The following is a 17,286-nucleotide window of genomic DNA, read 5'->3' as shown; positions in this document are numbered from 1 at the left end:
CGGCTGTGAGATTCGTAATGTTCTTGTCCATTAACCCCACCCATGATTTTTGGCACAAATTTTTGGCACAGATATCATAACTCAAAATTATTTTTTTCTTCCATTTGCACTCCAGCTCTAAGGAGTTTGTCTTTTAATAGAGAAGGTGTATAATAATTTCAACAGACACCTCTTTATTTCCATGGAGTTAGAGCATCAGCTCACACATTCGATCAACGATGCAGTGTTTGATTATGCAGATAGTACATGATTTTTGAACGTGTCAGCTAACATTTACTTTCGATCTTATACGACGATGCCTAGAATCATACTTTCAAGTAACCAAGGAGAGTTTTGAAACAACAAATGTCTTCTATCAAAAATTGCATTATCAACTGTTCTTTAAAGATAACTAGATTAGTATTCTTCTGTGAAGTTTAATTGAAGCATATAGCATAGAAATACTAGAGCGATGGCATTTCATCAGGTCAGCGTTTGTGTTCAGAATTTGAAAGGGTAATATAAGGTGCTCAATGGCATTCCCATTTCTGACTTTAACTTTAGTTTAAACAATAGTTGTTTATTTGTCCTTTTATTACGTGTGTATTTCCAGCGAAATGCAAGGAACACTGAGCGAAGATAAAGCTCAGTCGTATGAGGAGAAACAACAGTTGAAGGGTGAGCTTCAGGAACTGAAAGATCTTATTAGAGTGCATAAGGAGGAGCTTGAAGAAATTATGAAAAAGAAAGAAGCTGTTACAAGGCCTGTTCTTGGAATCGAGGGAAATGCAAAATCGGATTTGGACAACAAGGAAACAGACAAAGACACAACGAAAGTCGACAATCACGAGGATGCTGGAGTTAAGAAATCGCAGTCTAGGGATATGAAGTTTGAGGATCTGGAAATCACAAAAAATTCTGGTCAAGTAATGGTTTGTTGTTTTTAGTTGTGAAATTTTTGTTTGAGAAATAGCTGATAAACCGCTAAACAGAAAGATTTTCATCTCTACCTTTTAGATCACTTGAATCAGTTTGCTGTGCCATTGCATAACAGGAGAAAGATTGCAATTGAAGTCAATGTGACTTCAGTTCTAGCCTTAGCTTATTACCGTATTGTGTCTTTATATGTACACTTTAGATGTGTCAGTCAGGGCATAGAAAAACTTAAGATGTGGCATATAAATAAGTCATTTGATTTTCACATCAGCAACAACTTCAATAGATGTTTTTTGTCTTCAAATAGAACCGTGCAAACTTGTTTCCGAAAGTTCATCCAAGACAAAACGAAATTGTGGAAGGTGAGTATCGCACAGTTCGAGGTCTACATATTTCAACTTCTCCAATTTTAGAATTATTGTTTAATGTGTAGAATTCATGAAATGGGAATTGCATGAATGAGTTTAATTATTTGTTGCACACGATGTTTAGCTTGACATCATAAAGCACTATTAGTACGAAATACATATTAATTTTAAAAGCCATTTTTTCATTCTATTTTGAAATGCTGAATGAGCTTCTTTCCCTGCCGAGTAGGCCCTTTATGTTCTTATCTTTATTATCAACACTTCAGATGTGTTGTAAATCTTTGGGGCTTTGTGAAAAAGGCTTCAAAAACGCTTGCTGCTCTTCTAACAAGCACCCTGTTGTATAAAGTATTGATTTTAGATCATAATGCCACTACTGTAATGTATAATGTCCATTTTATCAGGCTATCGTACCACCAAACGACATGATAACTTTTTTGCAGATTCTGCCTTCTCCAGTGACGAAAAAAATGATTACGATGACATAAGAATTTCACAATCGCCAAGAATGACAAAAATGTAAGTAATTTTGCGTACACTTACAAGCATTTTTTTAAGGAATGTTGATAACTTCTTGCCGGAAAGGATTTGAACAAAGCAAGTTAAAATGTGACCACCTTAGACTTTACCTCCGCAATTTCTGTACGCTCCTGCTAATGTCTCTAACCTGAAACTGAAACGTGGAACTCGTGTTTGTAACTTAGAACATTCATATTGAACACACCAAGGCGCCGTTGCCTTTCTGTATCACAGATTCTTTAAATTTATCTTATTTTTATAGTTCATCATGAATTTGTATATTATTCATGACTATTTGAGTCTTAAGGTCCTTTGCAAAAATGGTTCACTCTCATGTTTATTCGTATATTCGTATATTTATTCGTGAACTGTTATTTTTATACCAACAATTACTAGTTTCTATGTTTCCCTTTTCTTAAAACCTGATTGAAGATCGTTAGCGTACCACAGCAAGCGTAAATAGTCTTGTGCATTTTGCAGGAAATCAAATTTTTTAACCGTGTGCTTTCATCCTATGGATATGCTTGAATAAAAGAGGGTATCCTAAATCATAATTCATGTAAATATTTATCTAGTAGTCAGTGACATATTGTTATTTAAACAGTGATTTTAGGAACCATCTTGCCACTGAAAATGAAGCCATCAAGCGAGCAAAAGACTTTCTTAAAAAGCAAAGACGGACTGTTCGCAAGAAGCAGGTAAGAGCGGCATTTTTAAATATCATGTCCCTTACTTCTATTGCTCTGGTTCATGTTTATTGCCATGTCTTCAAAAGAACAATGCTTTTAGAGACGGGTGCTCGAGCTTCAGTTCACTTTTCTTCAATCCATTCCAAAATAATATTATAAATCGGCTAGAATTCATTGTTCATTGAAAAAGCTGACCAATCAGAGCCTAACGGAAAACTGCCTAAATGTATGATAACAGAAAGAAATTTAAAGAATAAACTGGAATATTTCTGTAGATAATTTGTAATGTATTATCTTTAGAAGTCAGAAGTTATTACATTTGTATTGGCAACTAATTTGAAATATTCTCAATGCTATTCAGAATGTGTATAAAACTTAAGTAAGCCTTTGTTATCGCAAAGTTTGCAGATAGAACGGAATAGTGAAAACAGCACACTCCAGTATTTTTGTCCTAGGTGAGTGACTAGCAGCCACCGATTGGTCGAAAACAATGAACATAACAAACGCATCATTTTTCCTCTCACGTTACTTTTGATCCTCCTCTCCATATAAATTTCTGCTTACTTTGGATCATTCTCCAGCATTCTGAGGAGTGTTGGACAAAAAACACTCTTAAGCATACTATGTTTTTGCTTTTCCGAGCTACCTTCAAATGAAATGTTTTGCATGCATTGATTTTTTGTAGCTAGACCTCTTAGCTGCACACGATGAATGGACAAAAGATGTATCGCAAGAGGTACTTCTTTCGCCTATTTACTCTTCATGTTTAGCTTTTTGTAAGATTGTACCTAGATGTGGATCATTGTTGTTCTTCTCTAAAAGGACATTATCGACTTCTTTTGAAGAATTTTACAATATTCAAGTTCAGGTAAGTCTTTAGGGAAAGCATGTCAAGCAAATAGTTTTATAATTGCTTTGAAGCCTGCTAAAGCTTTTCGTCTGACACTCTTCATTGTATGAGACGTCAGAACATAGATAAAGAATTCTAAGCTTAGAAATATACATAACCAGTTATGGACTTAAATAGGCCAGATTGTAATATTTTGTACCACCAAGTATTGTTTGCAAATTATCTTTTAACTATTAAGCTTAAGATCTGGTGAAGATCCTTAATCTCGATTTTCAATTGATTTAACACCAAGCATCGGGAAATTTTCCCCTCCTTCTTCGCACAGAATAACAGTCCTGGCTTTATTATCAGTACGCGCATTGGTGCCATACGTGAGCAGTGGGTATCAATGCCTCTATCCTCTCTTTTGTTTCTGCTGTTAAACAGAATTTCCTTTTCTAGGATTTAAGTGAAAGAGATGCTGTACTTCTAGAACAGGTTAAATCAAAATTAGTCGAGGTTCGTATATTTTATTTTTGTTTCGATTCTTTATTTCTATAGACCCTAAAAGTTGTCGGGTAGATGACACACTGGTCTTGTCAGCCGTTCAAATGTTTGAATCTGTTTCACTAGAATGATTTCCGATATCTTATATATCCTACTTGAGAAGAGAAATGTAAAATAAAAATAGAAAAGGAATAAGAGCTTCATTGCAGAGAACTTACCATCCCTCCCTGTGATCCCCCCTCACCCAAAAATGAAAGGAAATTGGTGGTTTAAGTATTTCCTAGATCTCTATTTTTTGGGTTCGTGAAGAAGGGAAGGAAATTTTATAGTATGTTTGTGTAGTGTTGTGCAATGATAAGCTAGATTGTGTAATGGAAGAGAAAGTTCCCATGTCAAAGTATCTTGTTATTTTCAATGAAGGTTTTTGGACTTTAGCATTCATTAAAATTTGCAGGATGAATTACAAATATCTTCTGCCATGGACAAAATTCGAGAGGGACAGGAGATGGTGCAACGTCAAGAGAAGAGTGTTCAGTTTCTGAAACGGTCCCTTCTTGGTGACGCAGTACGCAAATACTTATTACTCATTTATAGTCTTACATCATCTTCTATTGTCAATTTATTTGTCATTTAACTGTATGGATAGCCACTGAAACTCTTGTCTCAAATTCTCATTTTTGAATAAAATTGTTGTTCATAACCTTTTTCTTTAAAATTCTTTACAGCGTATACTTTTTTCATTTCCACAGTCTTCTGACTCAGTTGAAAGTGATGACCTATTAGAAAATGGGAATGAACCGTTTGATCTCGACGAACAGGCTGAACAAGGAAGCAGTACACAGCAGCTTGTAGGATTATCACGGAATCGAGAGGAGGAGCTGCAAAGGCTTTTGCATAGTACCCCTATAGATAGAAGGAAGAGAAGGCACATGCCTGTCATTGTTGACCAGTATTCACGTGATATTCAGAGACCTTTGCGTGAGCAGTATGGACTATCACATGACTCTTACGGACCTTCACGCGGGCATAATGAGCCTTCACGTGACTATTATGGACCTCCGAGTGATGTTGTTTCGGGCGTTGACCCCCTGAATGGAGGCCCCAGTTACAACCGGCCTAAACATTGGGATGACAGTCCCGTGAGAAATGACCAAAAATATACCCGAAACAGTTGGGAGCCACAGAGGAATGAAGCTGACACCAAGGCAGACTTTTACAACCCGAATACGCAAAATGAACAGCAAAGCGAAATGCTTCCAGTTTTAGCACGTATTAATGGTGAGATATCAGTTTTGATGTCACGAATGCAGAAAAACGCCCAGGGGACGGGTATTTCGGTCGGAACTCGCGGGCAGACATCATACACTCGGCAAGTCAATGGACCACCACCGAGAAGGGAGGCTTCATATAGGGGGGACATACCCTATTTTCGGCGAGATGCACCTTGTGATCAGCGGCCATCGCACGATGCTTTTGCTCTAAGGTTTGTTTTATTCTCCAATGTAAGCAGGATACTTAAATCCCATCCTAATAACACCTACAGACCTTTCTGTTTATTTCAAGTTTTCAGCCCGATAGAAATGCATTAGCAATTCATTTTTAATCAATCTTTATTTCTTTGATAAATCTGTCTAACTTGGAAAGTATATTGGTATTGGTATAAGCCAAAATATCCCTTGGATAGATAAACGTAACTTGGTACATGATGCTGACAAAAACTGCTTGTCCTACGTGAATAAGCTCGCGGTTTTAGGACGCAACTTTTAAACCCATATAAGAATAAATTCAATTCAAGAATCTATTTTTCCATTTTACTGACGATTACCATCTGAAACCAAAAAGCGGGTTTTTAAAAACTGCTGCAAAAGGACGCTTTGAATGAGACTTTGTGGCCCGTGAATTGCAACGGCTAATTCTTATCATTCAGTGTTCATAATGAGTGGGATGTAACGAATCTCAGTTTGGCTTTTTTGCCACGAATTGAACTGTAGTGATTTTTTCAAACCACTTTCGTTTAACTTTGTAGTAGCGCAAAATCTCAACCGACCTCATCACATTACAATAGAAACGAAAGAAGCGAGCAGAGAATTCCTTTAGACAAAGAGCTTCAAAGCAAATGGGAATCTTACTTTGGAAGTATGTCATTAATTGTCTCATGAATATTACTTTATTTGGTGTTAATGTATTTTGACGTTTTACCGTTGTTGACCTAAGTAGTTTGTAGTTGCCAGCAACCAAAAATCAATGCTGATTTGCATTTGGTGTGGCCAATCATATTGATAATCAGTAATCATCGCAATCAATTATTATCATCTTTATCATAATCGTCAATCATTATCTTCATTTTGAATACTTATCACTATGATCAATCATTATTATTGTCATTAACATCACCAATCATACACAATCACAAGCAATCATAAGCAACCATAAGCAATCATAAGCAACCATAAGCAATCATTGGCAATCTACCGACCATTGATACCTACCGACATATAAAAAGAGTAATTTAAGAACGATCGTCTTCTAGAGTAGAGCTTGGCTGTTTTGTTTCAATGGACAGCAATATATGAGTTGAAAATCCTGATTAATAAATTAACTAAAAGAATAATCTCGACTTTTCGTTTTATCAGATCGCGACTCGAAGTTACACAATAACTGGACTGATCCGAAATGGGGATATCAATCGGCAATGTAGGTCAAATAAATCAATGTCTTAACTTAATTTATTGATTAGATTTGTAACCTTTGACAAAGATTAAGCTGATGCTATTCAAATTAGACTCTTCGTTGGAAGAAGTTCCACTTCAAAATTGACCCATAAAAAACGTCCAGTGACGGCAAACTCGACAAATATACCGCCTATTACTTAGGCAAATGCAAGCACATTTCGAGATTCTGATTTTAAACCCCAGTTGAGGTCTACATTGTTAAAGCCCTCTCAAAGTCAGTGTGCAAAATACAATGTCATCGCCTGTATTTTATTGAAAATTTCTGTTTGCTTGCCTGCTTCTCAATGTTTAAAACCGTACAGAATAAGCTATGATGACGTAACTAGTTGAGCAAGACGCGGGGATTTATAACGTACAAACTAGTAGGAAAATTCCCCCATTAGGCCCTTGGATTCCCCTCTTAGCTGCTCCACAATTCCCCACTTAGTAAGAATTTTTTTGTTTCAAATTGTTTTGAAGATTAATTAAATCATCCCGTTTACTGTTGTTCGTGTTGTTCTGCTTTTTCCTCAATTTTGCTCTCAATTGTCACAGAGTCAGAAATAGCCCTTTCCCATTAAGTCCCCACCAGTGACAATTCCTTAAAAAGTCCCCTTGCAGGACATGACGTCATTTGCTGACATCTGACAACAAAACGAGACCAGTGCTCCTCTAATGCAACCAAATGAAACCGTCAAGTGTCAGGCCTTTTGGAAACGTCTGTAGGTTTAATGAGAAGCAATGTAAATTTCTCACCAAGAAATGATTATGTAGCTAGAGATATCGGGCAATGTTTGATAAAATTTCCGTTAGCCAGTGGGGAGGTAGGGGTGTGCAAAATCTTTGGTAATCAACCAAAATTCAGGCAAAGGAAAAAATATTCTTTGATAAAATTTACTTTTGCTCACTAGTCTTTTTATTTATCCATTCGGCATTATTCAAAATATTAATGCGAAAGTATCTGTAAAAATGTCCGCGACCTCATTTCTGTCTTAGGCAGGTCCAATCCCCTTCACAATCAATTCCCTGTATCGAATCTATTTCTCTTAAAAGGGACAGCTTGCGAAGGTCTACTCAAGGCTCTGGCATGGCAAGATCGCCCTTTGATACATCACAGCGACTACAGAGCCACCAGGAATGGCTGAAGCTTGTTCGAAGAGACCGGGTGAGTATTTCTATTCATTTGCCATATTTGTGTCAGTAAGTAACCTTACTTGTGTCAAACAAATATTTTCTGGAAAGCAATTTAACAGAGCCATATTGGTTGGCTGTTGTAATATCATTGTTATCATAAAGTTAGTTCAGTCTGATCATCAAGAGTCTCTCTTTATAATAATTCTTAAAATATTTCTACTTTCGTTTCTCTTTATAACTCATTCGCTAAACTGCGCACAGTTTGGCCACCTGCACAACATTTTTTGCCAAAAAATTACCATTTTTCAATTACGTACCTTATTAAACTCGTCTTACCAATAAACACCGATCTTTGATATTTCTGCTTTGGCTGCCAATCAGATCTCTATAGGCAGTTCTACTTAGGAATTTCTTGCTGAACATTTCATTCAAGGTCGTCCTCTTCCGTCATTGGCGAGCATTTTTCGGCCATGTGTTGCTTCTTACAGCATGTAGAAGTCATAATGCCATCGAGCTAACGGTGTAAAATAACCTGAATAAAAATTCCGAATACGCAGTGGAAAATACACATTATTCGATGCTTTGAAGGTAGCTATAAAAAGCGGCAACAATCATGCAAGCCGGCGCATGTTCACCCTTTCTCTAAATATGCACGCAGATGTCGGACGATGATAGGGAAGCCCGTTCCATCATCTCTTTGGCTTGTTTCTTTTTCTCTCTTTCTTTTTTACCGTTGAAACCAATCATGACCTGAGCCTGATTCACTGTCTTGCTTATGAATAGTCAATGTGAAACTTCTTTTCTGACTCTTATGCAACATGGCTAGTAAATTACAAGCTATTTTACCGTAAAGAAGTTTGTTATTAAATAAAAACCCAAAAAACCCGATTTTACCCCCTCTTCCATATAATCCCCTTCGAGTTATTTCTCACCCTTGGAGCAACAATCGTGAATAAGCCCTAACTTCGAAGATACCCCATCCTAACATGACAATTCTGCAATATATGATTTAATAAGTCTTTGATAAATCGCATACTTAACGGAAAGTAAGAAGCTGAATTATCTATTTGACATTTTTTTTGTCAATACTAAGATAATTTTTTTGCCAACATTGATTTCTGAATTTTCTTTTTCTCCAAATGACCTTGAAAAAAGCGCAAAAGCTTGAAAAAGAATTTTAGTATGAAAACTTGACATAATTTCCCATCTTGTTGAGCTTTAAGCCTCGAAGCAGCCCTATCCGAAGCCTTCAAAAGCCCCGAGAAAGTAATTCGAGGATTTGCTGTATTTGTCTAAAAAATTACTTGTGGCAGTTGATCATTGTGTTGTTTTATTACGTAGTAAACACGCAGGGCACCAAAGCGTCTTTATTTGTTTCATTTTTAAAAATAATTCCAACCCTGAATTTATTTTCATGTTACATTTTCAGTTCCTAATTTTTTGGGAGATGATATTGTAAAGCAGCTTCTTCTTGTTGCATGTCAAACCTTGCTTGGCTTAGAATAGAAAAATTGGATAGAATAGACCAATGCTTTCATCTTCCTGATGCTGACAGTGTAACTATATCTTATATCCTAATACCTTCACCGATTGTCTTTTGAGGTATGCCTTTTTCTCGTAACAATGGTCTTCTCTACCTCCATTGTCTGCTAATATCATGCATTGAAGGCATCGAGCGAATGCAACTTTTGGATTTCAGTATGGTAGTAGAAGTGTTTATGTTTAATGAATGGTAATCGAAGCTAACAGAATTGCAAGCAGAATGTATGGCATTGAAGGCATATGCGTGAGGAAAAATGGCGTCTTTTATCATGTCATCGCATCAAGTTGACAGCTTGAAAGTAAAAGAAGATGCATTGGTTGGTTAACCGCAGCTGCTTTTAAGAACAAAAATCGATGATCTTGTCTCCCATAAGAAAAGCTATCCTCACATAGCTAATCAATATATGCAATGATTAATAAAACATTGCCTTTCAATTGACACCAAAGATTGTTTGAAGTTGCTTATTAAATGCATCTCTTTCCGTTTTTGTTTTTGTCTGTGTTTGTAATTAAATGTTCGCGCAATTCCTTATTCATATCTGTATGCTTTATGTAACAGCTGGTGCAAGGGAACGATGCTGAAGTTGAAAATGAGGCAGCAGAAAAAAAACTAGAAGTGAATCGCTAAAATGCAGACATTGCGTACCAATGTCTCGATGATATCAGGGTAGCCTAATGCTATTTTACTTTCATGGTAATGCAAATTGATTTTATGTCCTTGTACTAAAGATCTCGCTTGCTTGCTTGTGCTGGGTTTGCTGTCGGCAATCTAAGATCGGCCTATTAACAGAGAGTCGACCGTCGCCTCTATGCACAGATTGCATGTGCAGTAAAAAAGTGAAGTCGATGCGCTAGGGTGAACTATATTGACAGGATATATGGCTCAAAGGAGCTCAAGGGTCGGCAAAACTTGTTGTTTGAAAGCCTTCAGGATCAAGTGCCATCGACTGGATCCAGTGCAATCTTTCGCCAAATACTGAGTGTACTGTAGATGTACAGAACCTCTGTTGCAGACGTAAGCTTGCCCTGTTGGCTAACATTGAGATTCTCTATCCGAAACCACCGTTAAGTCATTTCAAATCGTCTGCTTTGTCAAGTCAAGGCTAGTCTGCTGTGTTTCTCCATGGTGTATCCGTACAAACATGATCAACTTGATTACGAATTCAATTACGGTCACAGAGTGGTTTACGAAGGCCAAGGCGATTAGTGATCTTCGTAGTCTGTCTGAGGAGTGGCATAATCGTTCTGCCTTCACAACTTCAGTTGTTATTTCAAATTCGCTAGACTCAGCTTTCAGTACCGGCGTCTTTATCGCTTCCTTTTCTGATGACTTTTTCTAATGTTCACACCCTGCATTTCTTTTCGCATCCTCATGCTGTTTCTTTGTTTGAAGACAGAATTATTCGAAAGACGGTTTTTAATCCTGCTTAATTGCACAATTGCAGTTAAAGCCGAGAGAAAATGATATTTTACATCAATCGCGAGCATTGCAAACCTCCATTTCTGGTGGCTTGTCGGCATGTGACTTTTAAGAACCTATAAGAAATTTAAGGATTTTTCCGCAGCTCTTACAAATTACATCTACATTTCTTATTACAAGGCCCCCCCCCCCCCCCCCCCCCGGAAAAATTATTGTCGGCAAATCTGGTCGGCCGTCGGCAAATCTGGTCTGCCATCGGCAAATCCTGTGATATGTCGGAAAATCCTTCAGACAAAAACATCCCAGAAGGCAGACCTTGCTCGCAAAACAATATAAAGTGGGCGTGGCTTGGGTGTGCCATGGAGCTTATATTGTTTTTCATGGACCTTCCTCCGATCAGTGACCGTGCGACCGTAATGTTTTCCTGACTCTGGGCAATCACTGTCTTCTCTCTTTATTTTCTCTTCAGATATTTCCACTGCCATCGCGGTCTTTCAGGACGAGCGTCGCATCCCCTATCAAGGCTGTGGCCTAAATTCGTCCCCCTGCGCTTTCTTGTAGCTTCTCTGTGCTACGGTTTCTTCATTGATGCTTGATAATGCTTCTTTTTTCGCACGAAATTCGTTATATTTCGTTATATTGTCCATAATTAAGATGTAACTGATTGTAGGCAAACCCGATTGTTGGAACGAACGAAACCAGCCCAAGAAAACAACAACGATGCGATGATTGAATTTTGGCGCTCTTTAACCAACTGCGCGTGCGCAGAGCCAACAATGTTGGCTGAGGTGGTCAAACGATCCATCGAAATTTACGATGTTGGGTGACCCAACAAGGTGGTCAAACGATCCAACATTACGCCCAACACCATGTTGGGTGAAATGTTTGGTTAAATGTTGGATTGTTTGACCAAGGCGTAAAATCGAAAAAGTTTCAGCCGAAAGCATCCAGCAGTTCAAAATAGGTACAGATGTCACAGATGGGCAAATGTCCCCCAAAAACTTCAAATAACTCTCTGTTGGCAGCCGGGGTCTAGAACCTAGAAAACTGTCGGCATTTCTAGGACCACCTAATTTCCACCTAAAGTTTCGGGAAGGGTCAGAGTTTATATAACTCTGAACGCTGTTCCTTGAGGTACTAGAGGCTCCTGTGGGCAGGGCCACCGAGAGGAGGGGCAAGGTATAGGGGCCTCATAAAGAAATGAATTCCTTTTAAGAATGGAATTAAGGAAATGTAGCAAAAGTATGCCTAAGAATTGGAAAACTTTCAAAATGCTTGCAAGAAATATTCTGTAATGCATTTTAAGATAATTTAAAGGGCGTGATTGCAAAACGTTTCTTACGGAGGTCACGTCTTTCGGTTTTGCCCCAAGGCCTCCGAAACCTCTCGGTGGCCCTGCCTGTGAGATCTGCGCATAGAAACTAAGGTGAAACGAGCTGAAAAACCCTGAATAAATGAGGGTATCTCATTGCTGAGAACTTGACTTCAGAGTAAAATCAAAGAAGGTATTCAGGCAAAGAAAATTACAACGCGAAAATCGGAGCGATGATTAATTGACAAGAATATACTCTTCTATAAATAAAATCAACTGCGTCAAAATGCCACACCAAAAAATTGATATATTTTAGGCCACGCCCCATTTTGTTTTCGCAAATTGATGACTAGCAACCACCCCACCCCCCCCCAAGTGAAAGTGTTTAGCAACGGCCCTGCTTCTTACCCTTTGTGTAATGACTATGTGACATATATTGCGAATCCCGCGTTAATGGTGTCCACCAAAGTCTTTACCCATCAACATTTGTTTTGTACATTCAGTTTTTGCAGCATTCGTATTTACCTTGTGATCATTGATGTCTTTTCAGAGAGATTTTAAATGATGATTTTTCAAAGATTGCTAAAGGCAAAGAGGACCCCCATCCACAGAGAACATTTTTAGAAGTCGAGTCGTCACCTAAACCCATTCGATACAATAAAGATTAGTTAATAACATTTTCTACCAATTCCAGAAATACTGCGATTTATTATTGCTTGGTTGTAATATAGAGAGATGCATTTGTAATTAGTTTCAAGAATATTTCTTAATGAAAAATAAAAAGGTATTGACATCTTAATGACGAAGTTTTGAAAGCAGAGAGTTACGATCGAAAGGACTTTTTTCTTCTTCGATCTCTATATTCTGCCACTATTAAAACGCTCCATCTTACACTATCGCAAGCACCAAATATTTTTAAACTATTATTACAAGCAATTTTTCCTCAGGCAGCGTCTAAGCTCATTTGCCATACACCACTGTTTTCCTATCACCTTATTTGAACGACCTTTACGAAGAGAGAAAAATTCAAATTCACAGCTCTTGTTTCCTAAAATATATTAACTCTGTCGCCTGTGAATCAAAATAAACGATCGGTCATTTCCTTGTGTGACTTTCTTGGTTTACTGTTGTGAGACTGCACATCGCTGTTGGGTGGCTAATTTATCGCCACCTGTGAAAAGCGATCCAGTGTTGATCGGGCATTGTACCAAAGATTCTTTTTAACGGCCTTTTCACCTCATTGTATGCAAGTTAGATTCTTTAAAGTGGCGTTTTTGTGAGGCATTAGAAACAGTTGAAAAGAAGTTTGTGTTGCAGGCCTAGTTAGTCTCAGGCAAGAATTAGAATTTTGAACCATCATGTGCCTACTTGTGCCCGAATGGAACTTACTTGTGCACGCTGAGCAAAGTTGGAAGGTGAATTAGGCAAGCCCACAAACAAGCATCCATCTTGACCTTAAGTATCATCTTATAGGTGTGATTAAGGCGTAATCAAAGGGATCACGATGTAATCACATTGATCAAATCTTAATCAAGTTAAACAAATCTTAATCAAATATATCAAATCTTAAATTTTAATGGAGAATCAGGTCAATAGAAATCTTAATCTATTCGATCCAATCTCTACCCGTAAGGTATCTTCCTTGACGTCCTTTTATATTAGCCTCGTTGTAGATCAGTTAAAAGAGAGATGGCCATTGTAACTGATACTGACAAAACAACTTTCGTCTGTTTACGCTCATTAACCAGAACATCTGAACAAATTTCGTTCAAAAGTGGAATATTCTTCATTTTTATTTTGGTTGGATGAGTTTTTTAAGATGTTGACAGTATAAGCTTTAATTCAATTTTTCTCTTTTTCACGGCCTTAACTTCAAGAGCTTGTATTTCCTTATTCTTTGCAATTCGATGCTATTTACAATCAAGATGGATGATTTAATTTAATCTCTCCAATGTCATCTTTAAGTTAAAATCAATATTTCGGTTTTATCAAAAGTTTTTTGTCCTTTTGGCCCTTCCATGAAAATCTTCTCTTTACGATTTCCTTAATTCCAAAATATTTGTATTTCCCAGAACATGTATTAGTCAGATCTCAACAAAACCATTCAGCGTCATTGGTGCATGAACATGTCGAGGTCAAATTTGCCACTTCAGTTTCTTGGCTTAACTACGTTCCAAGATAAAGTATTAATCTTATAATTTATTTGCAAGAAGCCACACTGACCCAAATTCGTTCTGACACATTATACCTTCTTTCAGTTCCCTAATCCACACCCCGTACTTGCTACACTTTCAGATTACCAAGAAGCACAGCAAAATGTTTTTTATTTCAAAAGTACAGATATCCGTTTGTGTTATTTAGGACTGTACTCTGAAGGGATCTATACTGCCATTTTTTTCTTTTCAATTACTATCAATTATTATCTTCAACGTTCATTCGTTGTGAAGTATTTTATGGTTTTAATAAAACATTTATTTTGCTTTTAGCGACGTGCCTGTTGATTTTTCTTGATGTTGCATCTTTGTACCGTTTTTAGGTAGCAGGGAACAGTTTTTTACAGTAAAGAACAGATAATAGCTCTTTGTATGTTTTTATCGGGCTTTTAGTTTTGCATGGGAAAAGATGATGATTTGGGTGTTTTGTTGGCATCTTGATTTTCTGAATGGTCACTTTCCTTAGTATACGTATTTATTATGAAAAAACTAAGTTCCGGTGCTGGAAGGCAGTTTCTTAAATTTTCTGGCAATTTTGCTATCAAAAGTTTCTTCCTTTTTTCTTAAATTTCTTAGGTAATGGATTTTTTAAACGTGCTTCCAAGGTAAAGTAAATAGGTAAAGTAAATTCAGAGAGCCTTTGGGCAATCAGAGTATATCGCACCACGTATCGTCTTTGTTATCTTGTAAAGTCTATTTTTTGTACGCAGCGTTACTAGTAAATTTTTTTTCTAAGTTTTTATAAATATTTTATTAAAGATAATTTCTATCCAGCTTAAAAATGGGCTGTTTTGAGGTTCACCTCGCTAAGTAGCACATTATCCATATTCTAGGGTAATCTCTTTTCTGTTTTCAAGAGCCAGCTTTATCAAGACAACCTGTGCATAGTTTCAGTTTTTTGCTACCACTTTATGGAGGTGGGTGCAGAAATGCAGGGCAGACTGGTTTGCTTTTAGTTATAACCCATCGAACCTTTTTGCTCATTTTTTAGTACTTTCCATTCCTAACTTGTTATTGAAATTAATTTTTAGACAAGCAGTTTTGCCTTCTTCCTGATAACTCACAAGCATTTTGTATTATAGTATGAAAACAAGTATAAAAACAAGAATTTATATGGGCAAATATTTCAAAATGCATTTTCTGTCAAGCCTGGAGGCATGTTTTTTGTTGTTTAGTCCTGTTTAAAAAAGGCTTGAAATTCCTGGTAACTAAAAGCTCTTTCACACGATTGTCTGGAAAAGGATAAGTTCACTTATAGAGCACGTCCAGTGTTATTTGGCAAGCCAATTACACGTAATAAACGATAGATTGACGTGAAAATGTTTCATAAACTGGCCGTATTTGGATCAACCTGGATTTATAAGTGATATTATTCATTCTTTTTTCCTGGGTGGTTTCGTTATTCAGACATTCCTGCAGGCGTATCTTCGTTTCGTCTAGACGTTGGTTAGACCGAACGTCGTTGACAGAACCGTTGGAATAAGCTGACATAAGCAAGAGATTTCGCCAGCCTTCACAATTTCGCAGGGTATCGCAAGATAGGTGAATCTCCATTTTTAGGCCCTATGTCTTTTCCCAATATACATAACTTCAGCTTTTTTAAATGACGTCACTAGGTTTCAATCTCAGTTATCAGTTCCAGGCCCCATAAAAGTTTTCAGTGGACCCAGGCTCATACTAGCTTTTTTACACCCAGGCTCATACCAGCTTTTTTACATTTTGTAATACCTATTCTCTCCCATAAATGATTGCCTCGATATGATTCTCGTAAATCAGCTTTGAACAAAGATATAGCAAAGTTCTTTTACATATTAAACAGGAGATTGTCAAATATGTTTGTATTATTGGCTATTATAATCCCCAATGCTGAAGATTTTAGTCATTGACGATATAATGTTTGAATTGGGGTTGCCTGGACTATGCTTGGCCACCATTTTTTTTCCTTTAAAGAGATTCCGTACTAGGGTCCTAAAATAAAACAATAAATTTAGATGTGTTTGAAATAAGGACAGAATGCATTTGGATTCAACGTCACGCAGCAGTAGAACCCATGCCTCTATGTTAGAATCTCCCTGTAAAAGACTGAAGTTGCTATTTCGTAAAGATAAACAAAAAAGGGCAGTGTTGCAGCATGTATATTTGTCATGTCTAGTGCGAGAAGGATGACCATATTTCTTGCTTTTTGCCAGAAATTTTCTTTTTTATTATACCTTTGTTTATTAATTATATTTGTTATTATTTTTAAAACTAGGTCTTTGCTCATTAATAAAGGAATATTTTAAAAACTTGGAGTACATGCCTCATAGAGTTGTCCTGTGTGAATGGAAGCTTGTGCTGATTCAATATGCAGGGTATAAGTAAATCCTGTCAGCTTTGCTTTTTTCTAAGCAAACAAGATTACATTCTCCTTTCTCCCTTGATTAACGTACAAATCAGAATTCCTTTTCTTACGTAAATGCGACTGAGCTCTAATTGTAACGTGGGCAATTAGCTTTGTTCCTTGTTATCAAATTAGAACCAAAGAGGCAATGTAAATTTGATGCTATTTCTCTAACCCGATATTGACGTAACCATTTTTTTGTGAGTGAGGTAAGCAGCTACGATGCCTGACTATCGTACAAATATTTGCTGCAATTGCAAATTGCGATTTTATATTTCAATGACATGATAATCCAAGCAAATTAAAAAGATTTAACTGGATTCAGGACCTTTAATTCAATAAACAACTTTATATAGTTTTATATAACCATTTATCGTGAAAATGTTAATGTATTGTGCACTATCGTGTCATCGTGTAGCTGGAGATGCCCCGTTTTTCCTACCACCACTAAGTTTTGTAAGTCACGTTTGAAATGCCAAAGCAACATTTCAATCGATGCCTCTTTCTACTAGTGCCTCTTTCCTATGCATAATGCAACAATATCGACAGGTCATCTTCGGAGGTAATTTTTATGGGATCCTATTTTAAACTGATCAGATGTACTTTTTTTCTTGAGGCAAAATAAATGAAAGCCTAAAGGATTGACTTGAAGGGCAAATGACAATGAGGGATTTCTTTCGTTATAGGTAATGCCTTTCAGTCTCATAGATTTTTATAGAATGTAACTGGAGTAAGTAGAATGGAAGA

At 37.0% G+C, this 17,286-nt stretch overlaps 1 protein-coding gene across 2 annotated transcripts in view; it reads left to right on the top strand.

The window, feature by feature from the left end:
• Positions 1-12,775, top strand: part of LOC135684126 (uncharacterized) — a 30,543-nt gene extending 17,768 nt beyond the window's left edge. Inside the window, exons 21-32 of one of the 2 annotated variants that reach the window (XM_065199533.2) lie at positions 593-905; positions 1,223-1,277; positions 1,727-1,802; positions 2,407-2,500; positions 3,177-3,227; positions 3,783-3,839; positions 4,282-4,392; positions 4,577-5,310; positions 5,854-5,963; positions 6,461-6,521; positions 7,592-7,703; positions 12,497-12,775. In XM_065199533.2, coding sequence (XP_065055605.2) covers positions 593-905; positions 1,223-1,277; positions 1,727-1,802; positions 2,407-2,500; positions 3,177-3,227; positions 3,783-3,839; positions 4,282-4,392; positions 4,577-5,310; positions 5,854-5,963; positions 6,461-6,521; positions 7,592-7,703; positions 12,497-12,511 — 1,789 coding nt within the window. In that variant the 3' untranslated portion in view covers positions 12,512-12,775. Of the gene's footprint in view, positions 1-592; positions 912-1,222; positions 1,278-1,726; positions 1,803-2,406; positions 2,501-3,176; positions 3,228-3,782; positions 3,840-4,281; positions 4,393-4,576; positions 5,311-5,853; positions 5,964-6,460; positions 6,522-7,591; positions 7,704-12,496 lie in introns of both variants that reach the window. The other variant, XM_065199532.2, reaches the window with a different exon arrangement.
• Positions 12,776-17,286: the final 4,511 nt, after the last annotated feature.

This window comes from Rhopilema esculentum, chromosome 21 (assembly GCF_057945365.1).
Source record: "Rhopilema esculentum isolate cy_ngs chromosome 21, ASM5794536v1, whole genome shotgun sequence".
Lineage (NCBI taxonomy): Eukaryota > Metazoa > Cnidaria > Scyphozoa > Rhizostomeae > Rhizostomatidae > Rhopilema > Rhopilema esculentum.
This window is presented reverse-complemented; position numbering and strand designations above follow the sequence as displayed.